The sequence below is a fragment of the Leptodactylus fuscus genome, chromosome 2 (assembly GCF_031893055.1).
Source record: "Leptodactylus fuscus isolate aLepFus1 chromosome 2, aLepFus1.hap2, whole genome shotgun sequence".
In the NCBI taxonomy this organism is placed as follows: domain Eukaryota; kingdom Metazoa; phylum Chordata; class Amphibia; order Anura; family Leptodactylidae; genus Leptodactylus; species Leptodactylus fuscus.
In genome coordinates this window covers 11,735,757-11,753,461 of record NC_134266.1, presented here as the reverse complement: position 1 = coordinate 11,753,461, position 17,705 = coordinate 11,735,757, and the positions used below count along the sequence as shown (strand labels likewise).

At 44.6% G+C, this 17,705-nt stretch overlaps 1 protein-coding gene across 1 annotated transcript in view; it reads right to left on the bottom strand.

Moving 5' to 3' along the window:
- ROBO1 (roundabout guidance receptor 1) overlaps window positions 1-17,705 on the bottom strand; it is an 893,061-nt gene that overhangs the window by 422,417 nt on the left and 452,939 nt on the right. Inside the window, exon 3 of the mRNA XM_075263408.1 lies at window positions 12,186-12,269. Coding sequence (XP_075119509.1) covers window positions 12,186-12,269 — 84 coding nt within the window. The remainder of the gene's footprint in view (window positions 1-12,185; window positions 12,270-17,705) is intronic.

Here is a 17,705-nt window from a genome sequence, read left to right as displayed (position 1 = left end):
TCTATCTATCTATCTATCTATCTCCTATCTATCTATCTATCTCCTATCTATCTATCTATCTATCTATCTCCTATCTATCTATCTATCTATCTATCTATCTATCTATCTATCTATCTATCTCCTATCTGTCATCTATCTCCTATCTATCTATCTATCTATCTATCTATCTATCTATCTATTATCTATCTATCTATCTATCTATCTATCTCCTATCTATCTATCTATCTATCTATCTATCTATCTATCTATCTCCTATCTATCTATCTATCTATCTATCTATCTATCTATCTATCTATCCCCTATCTCCTATCTATCTATCTATCTATCTATCTATCTATCTATCTATCTATCTATCTCCTATCTATCTATCTATCTCCTATCTATCTATCTATCTATCTATCTATCTATCTATCTCCTATCTATCTATCTATCTATCTATCTATCTATCTATCTATCTCCTATCTGTCATCTATCTCCTATCTATCTATCTATCTATCTATCTATCTATCTATCTATCTATCTATCTATCTATCATCTATCTCCTATCTATCTATCTATCTATCTATCTATCTATCTATCTATCTCCTATCTATCTATCTATCTATCTATCTATCTCTCTCTCTATCTATCTCCTATCTATCTATCTATCGATCTATCTATCTCCTATCTATCTATCTATCTATCTATCTATCTATCTATCTGTCTATCTCCTATCTATCTATCTATCTATCTATCTATCTATCTATCTCCTATCTATCTATCTATCTATCTATCTATCTATCTATCTATTTCCTATCTATCTATCTATCTATCTATCTATCTATCTATCTATCTCCTATCTATCTATCTATCTACCTATTTCCTATCTATCTATCTATCTATCTATCTATCTATCTATCTATCTATCTATCTCCTATCTATCTATCTCCTATCTATCTATCTATCTATCTATCTATCTATCTATCTATCTATCTATCTCTCACACAAATTTAGATTTCTCTTTTCTTCATTCCTCTCATTTTGCTAGCTGATAACATCTTACTTTGCCGCAATGTTTCAAATCCACCTATAACTTTTGCACACCACTGTATACACATATCAATGAACTGTATACTCATGAATTACTCAGAGAAGTGAGCATGTTTTACTTGAATATAGATTTTTGCATGCATATTTGGTTCAGGGTCATTTGTCATAGTCCTACAGCTGCAAAACCAGGGGATTTTGGTGCAAACCCTTCCCCTGGTCACTGCAGTTATTGATTCCTGATGTTATTCTTCCAATTGTCTAATCAGGAAATTTTAATTAATGTTGCATGACTGAGCATGGCCTTATAGTTACACAGCAGCTCCTGACCTGTAGGATTCTGGGGGAAAGGAAGTTTTTATAGGGAAAGAAACAAAGTGCATAGTAATATCTAGAAGTGAAGAAATGATCTGTTTACAATATGTCAATAGGAGATTCTACAAGGGATCTCATCAGGGGTGAACCTAGGGTTTCTGCTGCGTGAGGCCGACGTCAGAATGGCGGGGTAGGGCCGAGCGGAGGGGGCGGGGCCGAGCGGAGCGCGTGTTGTTAAAAGACAGAAAGCAGGCAGGGAGAGGACCTGCTTTCTGCCTGAGCATGAGGGGCGGCCGCTGGAGCAGCGCTGCGTGCACAGGGCCGCCCCAATCCAACGCTCGGTGAGGGTGACGCTAATCCAGTCCAGGACAGCAAATGCAGATGTGACTGTTCCCCTATGTGTATGGGGCCTTGATATTCTCCCTTAACAGATGATATCAGTGGAAAGAAAGAAGAATCAACTTTTTTGTTCCCTTATTTAGCATGTGCACAGGAGGGGAAGAAACAGTATCAGTTACTACCACGCCCAGAATCCTGATGGGGCCTCAAAGGTTCCTCTGCAACATAAATTAGGTAGGGTAGGTAGGGGCCCCATTATAGGTTGGAGTCTGCCCAACATGTATGTGTGAAATTTTGCACTTCAAAAAGGCTTCCTCTTAACCCGAAACGCGTTGTGCTGTACTGTATTTTAATAAAGTTTCTCTCATCTACATGATCGATCCCCGACCCTTTATGCACGAGCTCTGAGCGCGAATCCTACTCTCTCCCTGTTGCTTTATTTTTTTTAATAGACAAGGAAACTATTAACCCTTCTGTCTTTGAAAGAATTCTTACTTTGTAGCATTTTCCCTTCACCTAAAACTTTTGCACCGTACTGTATATCACTATGACAAGGGTGCAGAACCATGTTCTTTTTGTTTATTCAAAAAGTAGGAACATAACACATGATTTTTATTAATAATTTGCCTTTTGTGTCTGCAGAGATTGCTCATATTTCCCGGAGAGTTATTAGCTCTCAGTAGGAATTAGTCATTAACACTTTTTTTCCTTTGAGCAAGATAGATCTTAGAAGAGGAGCTTAGGTGCAATGTTATCTTCACAAGACCATTATCTATTATTAGTCTGCCTTGCTCTGAGGGTTGATCTGATCATATACGGCGTGATGCAATGAATGGGCCAATAATAGCACTATTTAGGGGGTTCCTGTTGAGTCCCTGTAATGACAAGAAGCTCTGACTATCACCCAAGGAGATATCCAACATATAGAATAGTCTCTATACAATGATGTGATTACACCCCTGTTGTGCAGTACAGGCCGGACAAAAGGCAAGCCTTTAGAGGTAGGCCTGCATGACATGGCTGTGCAGGAGGGATAGGAGGAGGAAGACACTAAGGGGTTAAATCAGGGCCGTTATGCAGCCAGTGTTAGGGGAGGGGTTAAAACGTAAGGGGGGGGGGAGGGGGTTTTAAAAGGAAAAGGCGCGAACTCTGGCGCCAGTCTGGAGGTGAGACAGCGAACAAGCCCCCACCCATCCCTTTTTCATTGGTTTTGAGTTTGATATTTTGTCACAGTGGCTTTGGCGGGGGGGGTCCTCGAAGTGGGAGGAAATTAGTGGTGGGGAGGGCCCCGTGGGAGGGGCTGGACTCCTCAGGACATTGCGGATTTGGGGATTTTGGGGTCTGCGGTTAAAGAAGCAAACTGAGCACCAAGGTACATTAATAACTGCTGTCTCCGAGCTTTTACAGCGGCTGGGGGCAATTGTCCTGGTGCCAGGCGGAAAAAAGTGGGGAGTTACAAATGTTGTGAGTCTTGGGCTTTGAGGACCTCCTACGTCGTTATATGGATATGGTTATTGGCGGTTTAAAGGGGTAGGCAAGTTTTAGTGCCTATGGTTGTTTAAAGGGGTTTTGGTTATTGGGTGGCACTTTATGGGGTTATTATATGCTAATTTTTGTTAATGTATGTTTACATAATAAAAGGCTGCTGTGGCCTATAAAATCCAATCTTGTCTCCTGTGCTTATTATAAGACCGACTTGCACATGCTTAAGTCATGGCCTTGCTGGAGGAACAGCGGGGGGTTGGAGAACCATAAGAAGAAAAGATCACCGATCAATGAGACGGCTCACTATCTATGGCTGACTTTATAACTGGAAGACAGAGGCAGATTTGATTATTGGGTTTGAAGAAAATGGTTGGCGCTAAAGGGAGTCTGACACCAGACCCCAGCATATCACTCCAGCCCTGCAGATAGATAGGTTACTGTCACCAGAACCAGCATATCACCCAAGTCCTGCAGATAGATAGGTTACTGTCACCAGAACCAGCATATCACTCCAGCCCTGCAGATAGATAGGTTAGTGTCACCAGAACCAGCATATCACCCCAGCCCTGCAGATAGATAGGTTACTGTCACCAGAACCAGCATATCACCCCAGCCCTGCAGATAGATAGGTTACTGTCACCAGACCTAGCATATCACCCAAGTCCTGCAGATAGATAGGTTACTGTCACCAGAACCAGCATATCACCCCAGCACTGCAGATAGATAGGTTACTGTCACTAGAACCAGCATATCACCCCAGCCCTGCAGATAGATAGGTTACTGTCACCAGAACCAGCATATCACCCCAGCCCTGCAGATAGATAGGTTACTGTCACCAGAACCAGCATATCACCCCAGCCCTGCAGATAGATAGGTTACTGTCACCAGAACCAGCATATCAACCCAGCCCTGCAGATAGATAGGTTAGTGTCACCACAACCAGCATATCAGCCCAGCCCTGCAGATAGATAGGTTAGTGTCAGCAGAACCAGCATATCACCCCAGCCCTGCAGATAGATAGGTTACTGTCACCAGAACCAGCATATCACCCCAGCCCTGCTGATAGATTACTATCGCCAGACTCCAGCATATCACCTCAGTCCTGCAGATAGGTTAGTGTCACCAGAACCAGCACATCACCCCAGCCCTGCAGATAGATAGGTTAGTGTCACCAGACCCAGCATATCCCCCCAGTCCTGCAGATAAATAGGTTACTGTCACCAGAACCAGCATATCACCCCAGCCCTGCAGATAGGTTAGTGTCACCAGAACCAGCATATCACCCCAGCCCTGCAGATAGATAGGTTACTGTCACCAGAACCAGCATATCACCCCAGCCCTGCAGATAGATAGGTTAGTGTTACCAGAACCAGCATATCACCCCAGCCCTGCAGATAGATAGGTTACTGTCACCAGAACCAGCATATCACCCCAGCCCTGCAGATAGATAGGTTAGTGTCACCAGAACCAGCATATCACCCCAGCCCTGCAGATAGATAGGTTACTGTCACCAGAACCAGCATATCACCCCAGCCCTGCAGATAGATAGGTTAGTGTCACCAGAACCAGCATATCACCCCAGTCCTGCAGATAGATAGGTTAGTGTCACCAGAACCAGCATATCACCCCAGCCCTGCAGATAGATAGGTTAGTGTCACCACAACCAGCATATCAGCCCAGCCCTGCAGATAGATAGGTTAGTGTCACCAGAACCAGCATATCACCCCAGCCCTGCAGATAGATAGGTTACTGTCACCAGAACCAGCATATCACCCCAGCCCTGCTGATAGATAGATTACTATCGCCAGACTCCAGCATATCACCCCAGTCCTGCAGATAGGTTAGTGTCACCAGAACCAGCATATCACCCCAACCCTGCAGATAGATAGGTTAGTGTCACCAGAACCAGCATATCACCCCAGCCCTGCAGATAGATAGGTTACTGTCACCAGAACCAGCATATCACCCCAGCCCTGCAGATAGATAGGTTACTGTCACCAGAACCAGCATATCACCCCAGCCCTGCAGATAGATAGGTTACTGTCACCAGAACCAGCATATCACCCCAGCCCTGCAGATAGATAGGTTAGTGTCACCAGACCCAGCATATCCCCCCAGTCCTGCAGATAAATAGGTTACTGTCACCAGAACCAGTATATCCTCCTAGCCCTGCAGATAGATAGGTTACTGTCACCAGAACCAGCATATCACCCCAGCCCTGCAGATAGGTTAGTGTCACCAGAACCAGCATATCACCCCAGCCCTGCAGATAGATAGGTTACTGTCACCAGACCCAGTATATCACCCCAGTCCTGCAGATAGATAGGTTACTGTCACCAGAACCAGCATATCACCCCAGTCCTGCACATAGATAGGTTAGGGACACTAGAACCAGTATATCACCCCAGTCCTGCAGATAGATAGGTTACTGTCACCAGAACCAGCATATCACCCCAGTCCTGCACATAGATAGGTTAGGGACACTAGAACCAGTATATCACCCCAGTCCTGCAGATAGATAGGTTACTGTCACCAGAACCAGCATATCACCCCAGCCCTGCAGATAGATAGGTTAGGGACACTAGAACCAGCATATCATCCTTGCTAAGCTGTAGAATAATAATAGGGACTATTGATCCTCCTGAGATACATTGCTACCAAGTAATGGGTTACCTGTGATGACCCCCTACAGAGGGAATGGGGAATTACATGCAGACAATAAATTAAGGGTTGCCCATATAATGCATGGATGGACTTGGGCTTCCAAAATAACAGATCCCGATTGTTAATGGCTCTCATCCATTGCTCCTAGTAAGTGCCACCTCTGTGATATCCACATGTCCTAGTATGACATATAGAAATGGCTTATAGACATACAATAGACCTAGAAATATAGGCTAAAAGTTATTCCAGAATTAAAGCCGTTCTCACTGTTCCTCAGTCCGCAGCTTTTTCTAGTGGAAATCTGTAAGGAATGGGGAATTAAAAATCATAATTTTATACAGTATACAAGTATATTTCATGGGAAGGCAAAGCCACTACTAGTGATTCCCAGAGACACTGATGTTATTGATGGCTTGAGACGTATTACAGATTCACATCAGCTCTGACACACATCAATACTTAGCGTCAGCTGCCTGATATAATAAGCCCCCAGATTTGTGGCGTTAACAATTCCAACCAATGGGCATTTTCAATAGAAGGCATTTTTCACGTCTCCCTTTACAGATATTCAATAATGGAGACTGGCCACATAATGAACAATGTCCTTGTTATTACAGCTGTACCACATCATGGCCGGGATCAGCTGAGGATTGAAATATCAAGAAGACAAAATGAGACGACTCTTCCGACGTGACATTGTTTCATATCTACTGGATAAATAGGTTTTATCAATATGGAATTGTGGCGGCGACATCCCGAGGTTCCAATAAAAATGATAGTGTTGCATTACACTCATCTGTCTTCTCTGCAGATGAGCAAATACATTCATTTTGAGTCCAATTTGATCAAATCGGTGATCAGATTTAATTTGGTTTCGAATAAATCCATTTCGTATTAAAAGTGCCCCAATTGCCGTGAAAAGTTGTGTCTGGGGTCTGAGGTCTCTTGTATCCAAACCCGATTCACATTCTAGAATGTCAGGATTGAATTGGTTATGACATAGTGACAGTAACAGACACGGCTATGGTAGTCATGATAGCAAATAGAGATGAGCAAACTGATTTGGCCAGAATTTTCCAAAGGTTTCAGGGTTCGGCACCTGTAGACCAGAAGTGGGATGATTATATTCTGGGGTTTCTTCAGGTACCAGAGTATAATGAGTGGGGGTCCAGGACAGGTGTACAAAAAAACTTCCCACCCCTCTTTGTAGTGTTCAGTGCTCTCTCTGTGCCCTCTTCTAGCCTCGTGGGTGAAGTCATGTGTCCCGGGGTCATTATGTCATGACACTTGGCACACCCCTTCGACCACTGAGGCCCAATCACAGGTCTAAGCAGTGATCCAGGGTGAATGATGTCACACAGGTGGCCATAAGAGGGTACTGGATTCCAAGACAAGGCCAAGAAGAGGAGGGGAAAGGTGAATATAAGGGCTCGTTCACACGGGGCAAGAAGGGGCAGATTGTGATGCCGAATCCATCTCAAAATCCACCCCCTCACAATAGTGGTCTATGTAGACCGCTAGCGTCCTTTTTTCCGTGAGCGGTTTGTTCCCGCTCATGGAAAAGAGAAGCGAGCTGCCCCTTCTTCAGGCAGATTCAGCCGCGGCGTCCACCTCGCAAGAGCACCCTCCGGACTAGGCCCATTCATTTGGGGCTACTCCAGAGCGGAAAGCCGCGACTGTCGGAAGCCGCGTCAAAATCAGGACCAAAATACACGGCCACTAGCCCCGTTTGAAATAGCCCTAACTATTTATTCTTTAAAGGGATCTTATCATTTAAACACTTTTTTTTGTAGTTGACACGTCGGAATAGCCTTAAGAAAGGCTATTCATCTCCTACCTTTATCAGTCGCCTCCAGCCCGCCGTTCGGTAGAAATACCGTTTTTTACCAGTATGCAAATGAGTTCTTTCGCAGCACCGGGGGCGGGCCACAGCGCTCAGACAGCACTGGGGGCATCCCCAATGTTGCCAGAGAACTCTCTCCAGCGACGCCTCCATCTTCAACAGCAACTGCCTCTTCTGCGTCTTCTTCTGACTGGGGTCACACTCCGGCGCCTGCGCATTCGGCTCTGCCAACGGGACGCAGGGAAGAGCCGAATGCACAGGCCGGCTGGCGGCCATTTTTTTTGAAGGCTGCTACGTGCACATGCGCAGTATGCTCCTGTAGTTCTATGGAGAACAGGAGCGTCCTGCGCATGCACACGTAAGCGGCCTCCACAAAAATGGCCGCCAGCTGGCTTGTGCACTCGGCTTTGCCTCGGTCCCAATGGCGGACCCGACTGTGCAGGCGTCGGAGTGTGACCCCATCCGGAAGAAGACGCAGAAGAGGCAGTTGCTGTTGAAGATGGAGGCGTCGCTGGAGAGAGTTCTCTTGCAGCTTTGGTGATGCCCCCAGTGCTGCAAAAGAACTAATTTGCATACCGCTAAAAACCAGTATTTCCACCGAACGGCGGGCCGGAGGCGACTGATAAAGGTAGGAGACGAATAGCCTTTCTTAAGGCTAATCCAACATGTCAACTAGAATAAAGGCAAACTGGACAAGGTCCTTCTACTGCTCCAATCTTCTGACCAAGGAGTCAGTGTGGGCAAGTCTCAAAGTCCAAGTATGGGTCTAGAAACAAACAATCCATTTCATAATGACCCAGCTTCATTGCAATTTTTCCAAAAATATTGGGTTTGATGGAATCCCAGAAATGGGGATTCACCACCTATAAATCTCTACTATACTTTGGGGTCTCTTCTGCACTGATCTGAGTGAATATGGCAGTGCTGATGTCTGAAGGGTCAATGCCCCTGATCAGAGAGGACTCTGTTTGCAGACATCGCTGCTGGGTCTTGGTGTGTAAAGCAGTGGTACCCAGCGCCTATGATACCTGCTCAGCTTCTAAGTGGCTGCCATGTTTAAATATCCAACAAGTGATGCGATCTAAAGTCAGGGTGAACTTTGCACTGAGAAACTGCGCCAGCGCAGGAACAACTGATAGGTTTGCATAAAAGTATTTAATGTGGCCGCAGATTGCAATACAACAGGGTGATTTGGGACAGTAAAACCTTGGTCTATAAAGAACTGTTGGTGGTTTAGTGTCACAAATCGCCGTAGTAGATTGTCTTTAAGTGAATGGGGCTGAGCTACAATACCAAGCACAGCCATTATCCAGCATACAGCACTATCTTGGTCTGCAGTGAAGAGGCCACAGTGCTCGGCCATATAATGCAGCTGACGTCAGGTGGGGATAATGGGGGCTGGACCCCTAGTCATCTAATATTAAGGATTAGAGATTGGTTCAATACGAACCAGATTTGACCCAACCAAATGAAAACTTCACTTCAGAAGAACAAAAATGGCCACTGCAGGTAGTGACTGATCCCTCTACATCTTCTATAGCTACACTCAATATTTGGTGCGACCTTTGCCCTTTGGAGGAGGAGTCCTGGAAATGATGATCCGGCCCCCGCAGAGCCCTGATCTCATTATCATCCGGTCTGTTTGAAGGATTGGAGCAAGTCTACATCCACCTGTGCTTAGTTCTCCAAGATGGCGGCGGGAACAACCTCCCTGCCGAGTTCCTTAAAAAAGAGTCTGCAAGTGCCGAGAAGAACTGATGGAAGGCAAAGGGCAAAGGTCACGCCAAACATTTGATGAGAGTAACATTTTGTTTTTGTTTCTATTTCTGAAAACATTCCTACTTTACTGCATTTTTCTTTATCCGCCTAAAACTTTTGCACAGCTCTGTATCTTTTAGAAAGGGTTAAAAGCAACCATGTGCCAGAGACAAGATCAAAAGCTCACAGGTCTCCATTGTCAGCAGGAGCTGAATGGCAGCAATCTAAATATTGTCAATCATGTCTGCCTTGCTCCCGGTGACCCGGACTGTACAGCAAAGCATTATAAATTGCAAAATAACAAAAGCTTTCATCTGCCAGGGGACAATTCCTGGCTGAGAATGGGAAGCGGCCGAGCGATGGGCCTGTGACAGGTTAACAGAAGTGTGCTGCAACAATGATAGAATGGAGTCCCTGCACTAAATAACTCGCCACTCTTTGCAACTTCACCATTTTTCTTCCAACCATAGTATCAGGAGCGGAGCAAACACAGCGACTTGGGAGGGGGCTCAATAAGTGCAATGAATTAAGGCGCCCGGGCCTGTGGAGTAGAGATGTACTCAGATGAATAGCCCCGAGCAACACAACCCTGCCGAGCGGGGGGGGGACACATCTTTGTCATGCAAAGTAAATGGTTGGAAACAAGGGCTAAAATGGAGTAAACACATTAAGGAGATTACAAGACAATCTAATCCACTTAATGATGAGGAAATACAGAAGTCACCAGTAAGTGCGCTGACATAGGCGGCGACATGTCCCATCCATCACATAGGCCATTGGATATTTTATCCAGATATTTCGCTACGATCAGATTCATCCGATTGCAACAATTCCAACTTGTAAATCGATAATAATGACAAATACACAATAGCGGAGATGATACGGCCGATGTCTGCCGAGTAGTTTAGGATTGTTTGTTAGACATATATTGGGCCCCGGTCCGTTTTCCATATATTTCCATTCATTAGATGGTGTAGCGGATGCCATAGTGATTGCTCTTTTGTGGTCGTCTCCAATGTAGGCCTGAGTCTAGTGGTCAAATGTTCATGCAAATTCTATTATTCATATTATTCAGATGTAGGAGGCAAATACAAGGCTGGGGGTAGAAAAGAGCGGCCCAGAATAGGAAGAGCTAGAATATCCAGACTGGCCAAACCGGTACAAGGAACACGGCCGACGCTGACTAGGGATAGATGAGATGTATCTGTATATAGTATACAGCAACAGCTCAGGACATGTAACCTGCAATATATACCAGGAGGAGAGAATGCTATATAATCTATCTATCTATCTATCTATCTATCTATCTATCTATCTATCTATCATCTATCTGTCTATCTCCTATCTATCTATCTATCTATCTATCTATCTATCTATCTATCTATCTATCTATTATCTATCTATCTATCTATCTATCTATCTATCTATCTATCATCTATCTATCTATATATCTCCTATCTATCTATCTATCTATCTATCTATCTATCTATCTATCAATCATCTATCTATCTATCTATCTATCTATCTATCTCCTATCTATCTATCTATCTATCTATCTATCTATCTATCTATCTATCTATTATCTATCTATCTATCTATCTATCTATCTATCTATTATCTATCTATCTATCTATCTATCTCCTATCTATCTATCTATCTATCTATCTATCTATCCATCCATCCATCCATCCATCCATCCAGTATATGGCAATCCTATATATTGCAGGAATATCTCTTCTATTTCATCGCCATTATACGGATCGTCTCTGTGTGACGCGGCCTGCCATAATAACATGGATTCCTGTGGAATAGTGTTTGATGTGAGAGCTTTTTCCACTTTCACCAAACACCGCAGGTAACATCGAGAAAGCGTCTCCATCACACAGGTTGCTTGTATGACACCGCCATTTAGAATAAATGCAGAGCTTTCTGAGCTTTCGCCTGCTGTGCTATAAAAGTGGCGGTCTCTCATCACTCCGGGGTCTCGGGGTCTCTTTATCTGAGTCTTTTTCAGCATGGGGTCAGGCAGGGCTGCTTATTGCTTAGTCATGTCCAATACTATTCTTTAGAAACAAGAAATCCATTCTGACCTGATGTATTGAACAGTACGGTAATATACAAGAGCACATATCCCACTGCTAGGCGGACATAGAGGGGTGAATATGTCATTTGGTGATATTAATACCTATAATAAGACTGTAGGTCAATAAATAACAAACCCAGCTCTGCTACATCTGCATATACCACTTAAATCACACTGTGCGACCTGATGCTCCGTCAAAGCGAACCGAACAGCGAGAATCGGCTAATGCACCTTATCGAGTGCGAATTGTGTCCGTCTTTAGTGCTTGCGACAATGGTATACAGCGGGCGGCAACACGAAGAGCCGTATGACAGCACACAGATAAGACTTTAACAACAACTCATTTGCCTTGCCATTCATATGCAGCCTGCTAGAATACGAATGCAGCCTGAATGGCAGCCTACTGACATCTCCAGCATGCAAAGCATACAGCACATTGAATGAGGCTTTCATCCCTCACAGGCGAACGCTAGACCTATAGGATGATACACGTGTAGCAGAGCCAAATCGTTCAGCGATGCCAATCTGAGTTTGTCATTTGGTGCAATAGCAGCGTGCAAAGTAACAAGGGCGCTGCTTTAGCTCTGCTACATCTGTATCGAAGGAACAAGAAAAAGGAAACATGTGAATCAAGGGACTTTGAGAAGTTGTAAGAGATTGCAGTGACTCTACCTGTGTACACCAGAGAGTTGTCATCATGATCGGACGTAGGCGGCGGCGTGGCTCCGTGGCTCCCCCTTTGTGGGTCATCCGAGTCTGTTGAGAATAACATCACAGCTGCAGATGGGGTCATGGCGGTTATAGAAGTTGTCATTTTTTTCATCATCACATTTGCAGACACAAGTAAATCCAAGCACAAAAGCAGAATAAGAGGACAGGGAGACATCTCGATCAGGCGCCCCCCGCTTTCATGTACGTCTCAATTTCAGACTTGCGTTTGATGTTTGGCCCTGTCTTAATTGCAACCTCTCCAGTGCACCTTGTCGGCTACCTCTCAGTATGTGGACTGCCTGGCGAGCGGTATAGGCTGCAGCGAGCATATGGAGAGGGGAAGGCAGGATGGCTCAATGCTAGCATTGCTAATTCTCGACCTTATTGTTAATCAAAGCTATTGACTGTGATCACTAACCATCATCGCTCCATCTCCTGACAATTGGACTCCCTTGGGAGTAACCCTTTGTTGGGACAACGGGAGAAAAATAGTGTCTTGTGAAGCAAGAAGGAGCGGAAAATGGGCACCTTTATGGAGCGGCATAAAAAATACAAAGAGGGAGGGCAGCAGGCCAGGACATCTGTGGGATAATACGCTCCATTATAACAAGATCACCAGAGAGGGAAACTCAAAGCTGGTCAATAGACTCGAAGTTTAGACTTAGGAAATGGCTTAAAAGCAAATTGTAGAAGGAATGGCATGGAAGAGTAGAAAAGTTTCATAAAGTTCAGTGGCAGACAGTGGCGTGACTCCGGGGTCAAGAGCAATAACACATGCGCTTTCCATGGGAGGACGTTGAGTTGGAATCCCTTATTGCACCATAAATCATGGCTGTACGGATAAGATCAGGACGGGCTGTGTGACATTTGTACAGTGGGGCAAAAATCTTAAAATAATAATAATAAAAAAATAAGAATAGCAATAAAAGTTACACTAAATCAGAAAGGCAGACATGGATCCGTAAAGTAAGACTAAAACTTCATCTCTTCATATCCGTGCGGGTGTTTAGCTCCAAAACGGGAGCCAAAAAATTGCAAATGTGATAAAACGCAAACATTTTTGAATGTAAAAAGTATTAAGAAAATTTTATAACAAATGTAGAAAATAAATATAACAAATAACAATGTTGCAACAAATGTAACAAATCCATACTATATATATTATAAATGTTGTGTGTTTGGATGTTGGATGTTGGATATTTGTTCCGCTATCACGCCGCAATGCCCGAACGGATTTCAATCAAATTTCGCACATACCTGGAATGCCACCTGGAAAAGAACATAGGCGCCTCATAAACTCTGTATATTGCCGGGTTTGCCGACCCCGAGCACCGAATTCCCAGTCCGTGTAGGATGCAGGACCTGAGCTGACGTCATCACGTCAGGCGCGGGTCTCCGATTGGACCAGGCCAATGCGGGGGTGGAGCTATAGAACTACAATCCGGCCGCTCACTAACGTGAGGAACATGGTGTCCTGCATGCCGGCTGCCGAGAGTCGCACATGCCGGCATTGCTGGAGCCCAGCACGTGGCCTGGACTGGTGACTCAGCCGAGGTCCTGGGGGTGCAGAAGGGGTTGGTGTAACTGTGACGAACTCCCGCAACTACATGTGCCGCATGCTGTGCATGGCTGCAGAAGCTGCGCAGCACGGTCTTCCAACCCTCTGCACCCTGGTAACCTCAGCACACAGGGAACCCGGGGTGGGGGGAGCTCGGGGTCGCAGGATCGGGTGGGGGGTTTATTTAGGGAGGGCAAAAATGGGGCACAGGGTGGGGAGGGTGTGTAGTGGGGGGGCAGGGGGCCCAGGGTGGTATCGGAAGGGGGCGAGGGAATGGAGGACTGGGTAGGGAAAAAAGTTGGGGAGCCAGGGGTGAGAGGAGGGGAAGTGTGCCGGAGGGGCACAAGGTGGGGGTCCATGGGTGCACTGGTGTTGGATGGGCCCATTGCGCCAACAAGGCAAAGGCGGGGGGGCCGGGGCGGCACTGCAGGTGGGGCACACAGGGGGTCAGGTGGCCACGGATGAAGTCGTGGGTATAGCTAGTAAATATAATAAATAAAAGCCCTAACCTTCATCCCCTGAGATTGCAATACCACAATTAATACTACAAACTATTAATATTAGTCACACTAAGGTAAGAAACACACAAGCGGCTCAAGACAAAGCCCAAAAAGAATGAAACACGTAAAGGAAGGCGACATTTATATCCATACTTATGTTTGGCTCAAAAACTACATCAGGCACTATAACAATATAACTATAACACTCTGCATGTGATTCCAAATGAAAACAGCACAAATCATTGATACAAGAAGTCTAAGAAAAAGTCTAAGGAAAACTCATAGAACTTTAGGTTACACAAAAAATTCAAAAAAATAAGCTTTATTGGTTGAAATTGTCGTACCCCTTTAAAATGTGCTATCCCTTTAAGGACTCGGGGATATCTATTTTAGAGGCACAGACAATGACTATGTAAAGATATTCAAAGTTGCACAAAAAGAAGGTCCTAACCCACTCTGATGTGAATACTCAATAAACTTAAAGAGGTATTCCGGTTACAGTACATTACTTTCTTTCCAAAGGATAGGGGCAACTTGCCAATAATTGGGGGTCTGACCACTGGGAATTCCACTGATACAAGAACTGGGGTGCTCTTCTTGTGATCATGGGGGTCCGGAATACCCCTTTAAGGTGCCCATATAAGATCAATAGCTGTTGGCCTAAAGCTCATTCAGCCGACATCTATTCTTATTGAACACTCAGCTCAAGTCGTGGCGTGACTTTTAGGATCGCAGCTTATTGTTGGAAGTTCCATGAGACTTGAGTCTCGGAACTCGCCCTCTAATTTTTTCTTTATCTTTGCTTTGCAGACAGAAAGGTAACACATAAGTAACACAACATTGGATTGTATCATGTGTCGTAATTCCCACATTTTCCCACAATTCTTTACCAATGACATAGTTACATAGTAGATGAGGTTGGATTAAGACATCAGTCCATCAAGTCCAACCTATAACCCTACAATCCCCTACAGTGTTGATCCAGGGGAAGGCAAAAAACTCCATGAGGCTCATGCCAATTGCCAAAATGATGCGTAATGAGTTTCTAAGGCAGATGCCGTCATACAAGCAGGGCTGGGTAAGCCTACAGAGACATTCCTATCTGCTACTATAGTATCTGCCATCAGCTGCTTCAGACACTCATATAAAGTGTTCCATTCTATGGTCAGCTACAATGTACAGAACCCGAGCAGAGCCATATTTTACCTAAACAAATAATATTAAGGGTGTCACCTACTGAGCAGATGACGCTAGGTTCCCACTAACGTTTGGGTTTTCGTTCGTCGGGTCCACTTGGGCCCCTGAAAAATATAGCCCCTATCTGCTTAAATAGTGGTTACCCGTGGAAACCCGCAGGCCCTGTAGACTATAATGGAGTGCCTCAGGTTTTCAACAGAAATTGACAGAGAGAAAAGTCTTTTCTCTCTTCATATTTTAAGCAGAATGGGAGATGGAGTCCCCGAACCGTCACCGAACTCCAGAGACCAAAGCCTGAATGTCATATACAGTGCCCAGTAGAGTTGAGGCGATCTTGAAATTTCAGGATCGGTTTTAAAATCCGATTTCCGATCATTTTCCTTCTGAACCCGATCCCAATCCCAATTCCGATCTTAATGCAATTCAATGGGATTTTTTTTTAATAATCGAAGATCAGATTTTAAAAACGATCCTATTCACTACACAGGATGGAGTCCAAAAATTGTTTCAATTTTTGGACTCCACACTGTATAGTGATTAAAGAAAAATCCCCCGGCTACTTAGCCCCCCTGGTGTCCTGCACAGATCTGCTGCCGCTCTCCTTTCTTCTCGGTCCAGTCCTCTCTCATTGACATGCCTTCAGAGCGCCGTGTGCTCCCCCACCTCCCTAGGCTAGTGTTAGAGATGATGGGAATAGATGGGGCTTGTTGTGGCTTAGGAGAGTGTGGGTGGGGAGACATGAGTGCATCACTCACGTCTCTCCTCCCAGTACCTGCCCACACTCTCCTAAACCACAAGCCCTGCCTTCTCTCAGCATCTCTAACACTAGTCTAGGGAGGCGGGGGGGGGGGGGGGGGGTGCAGGGTGCTGAAGGCATGTGAAGGAGAAAGAAGAGGAGCGAGAAGAACGGGGAGCGGCAACGGCAGCGGATCTGTGCAGGTAAGTTGAGCGAAGTACAGTGTATAGCATTCAGCCAATCAATGCTGGTTCTGAGTCGAGTCTTTACTGCGAATAGGAGTAGTATTCCAATGAGTATGAGTATTTCGCATACCGTAGTATTTCATCGAATACCTACTCGATCGAATACTACTCGCTCATCTCTAGTCTTCATCATATTTGTTGAAAGTCAGAAGATTTTGTTATATTCTATACCGAATCAAGGATAGTATTAGAGTTTTTAGATTATGTATTTGCTGTAAATTTTAAGGTGGCCAAAAACATTGAGCAAACTGTTAATGGGTTCATAGTGGCTACTGTGTGCGTGTATAGTTAAGAAAGTTGTATATTACTATATATATAGTACAAACCCAACTTTCAACAGCTCATTTATCTTTGTCAAAGCATCATTGCAGAAATCCTCCAGGGAAAGGTTCTGGTTTGTGAGTCTGAGCTAATTTTCCATTTGATAAAGACAAATTATCAGCGAGCAGCCAGACAAGGTCGTTCCCGCTTCAGCGCAAGAGCCAAAAGGGTCAACCAAAGAGTTAAAAACAAATCTGAGTCTTGTCCCCCTATTTTGTTCAGATCTGGGAATTTTCTCCTATTCGTGTTGTTCTTCCATCCTACACATGTGAAAGCCATGTTACAGAGAGTCACAGGGGATTGTAGGATGGAAATCCATCATGAATGAATCAGTGTATTTGCACTCCTCATCACCCCGACCCGAAAATACATCAGCGTGATTTGTTGAAATTTTTTGACACATCCCATGCTTGAAAACTTCAAAATCTTACAAAACTTTCCAAAAATAGTCGGTCTCTGTATAATAACTATCAGTGAATTCACGGAATGTTATAGAACTTAGCCACAAGATTAAAGGCACGTTACACCTACCATTGTCTAACATCGGAGGGGTTGGCAGAAATATGAGGAGGTAATCCGTCTCGAAATAAGGAGGACACAGACTTTATCCCGATGACAGTTGTGTTTGGCAACATCTTCTCCAAGACGCCCACTGACAACATTTTATTGACGTGTGCGTTACATCTGTGATACTTTCCTGAAGTTTCACTTATTGAAAGGGTGACGGTGATGCAGCCATATTAAGGGGAAATTACCGATTTGGACAATTATTTGCCATTTGGCTTAAGGCCTAAGGAGTTTGCTTTAAGCTGCAGTGGTATGGAGGAATCTGCTCACATATGAATGGATTCTAGGATATACCAATCATACATAAGATTACTCTTGGGTCCTGGTATTCTGGTGGTCATTAGGGTTGAGCCGATC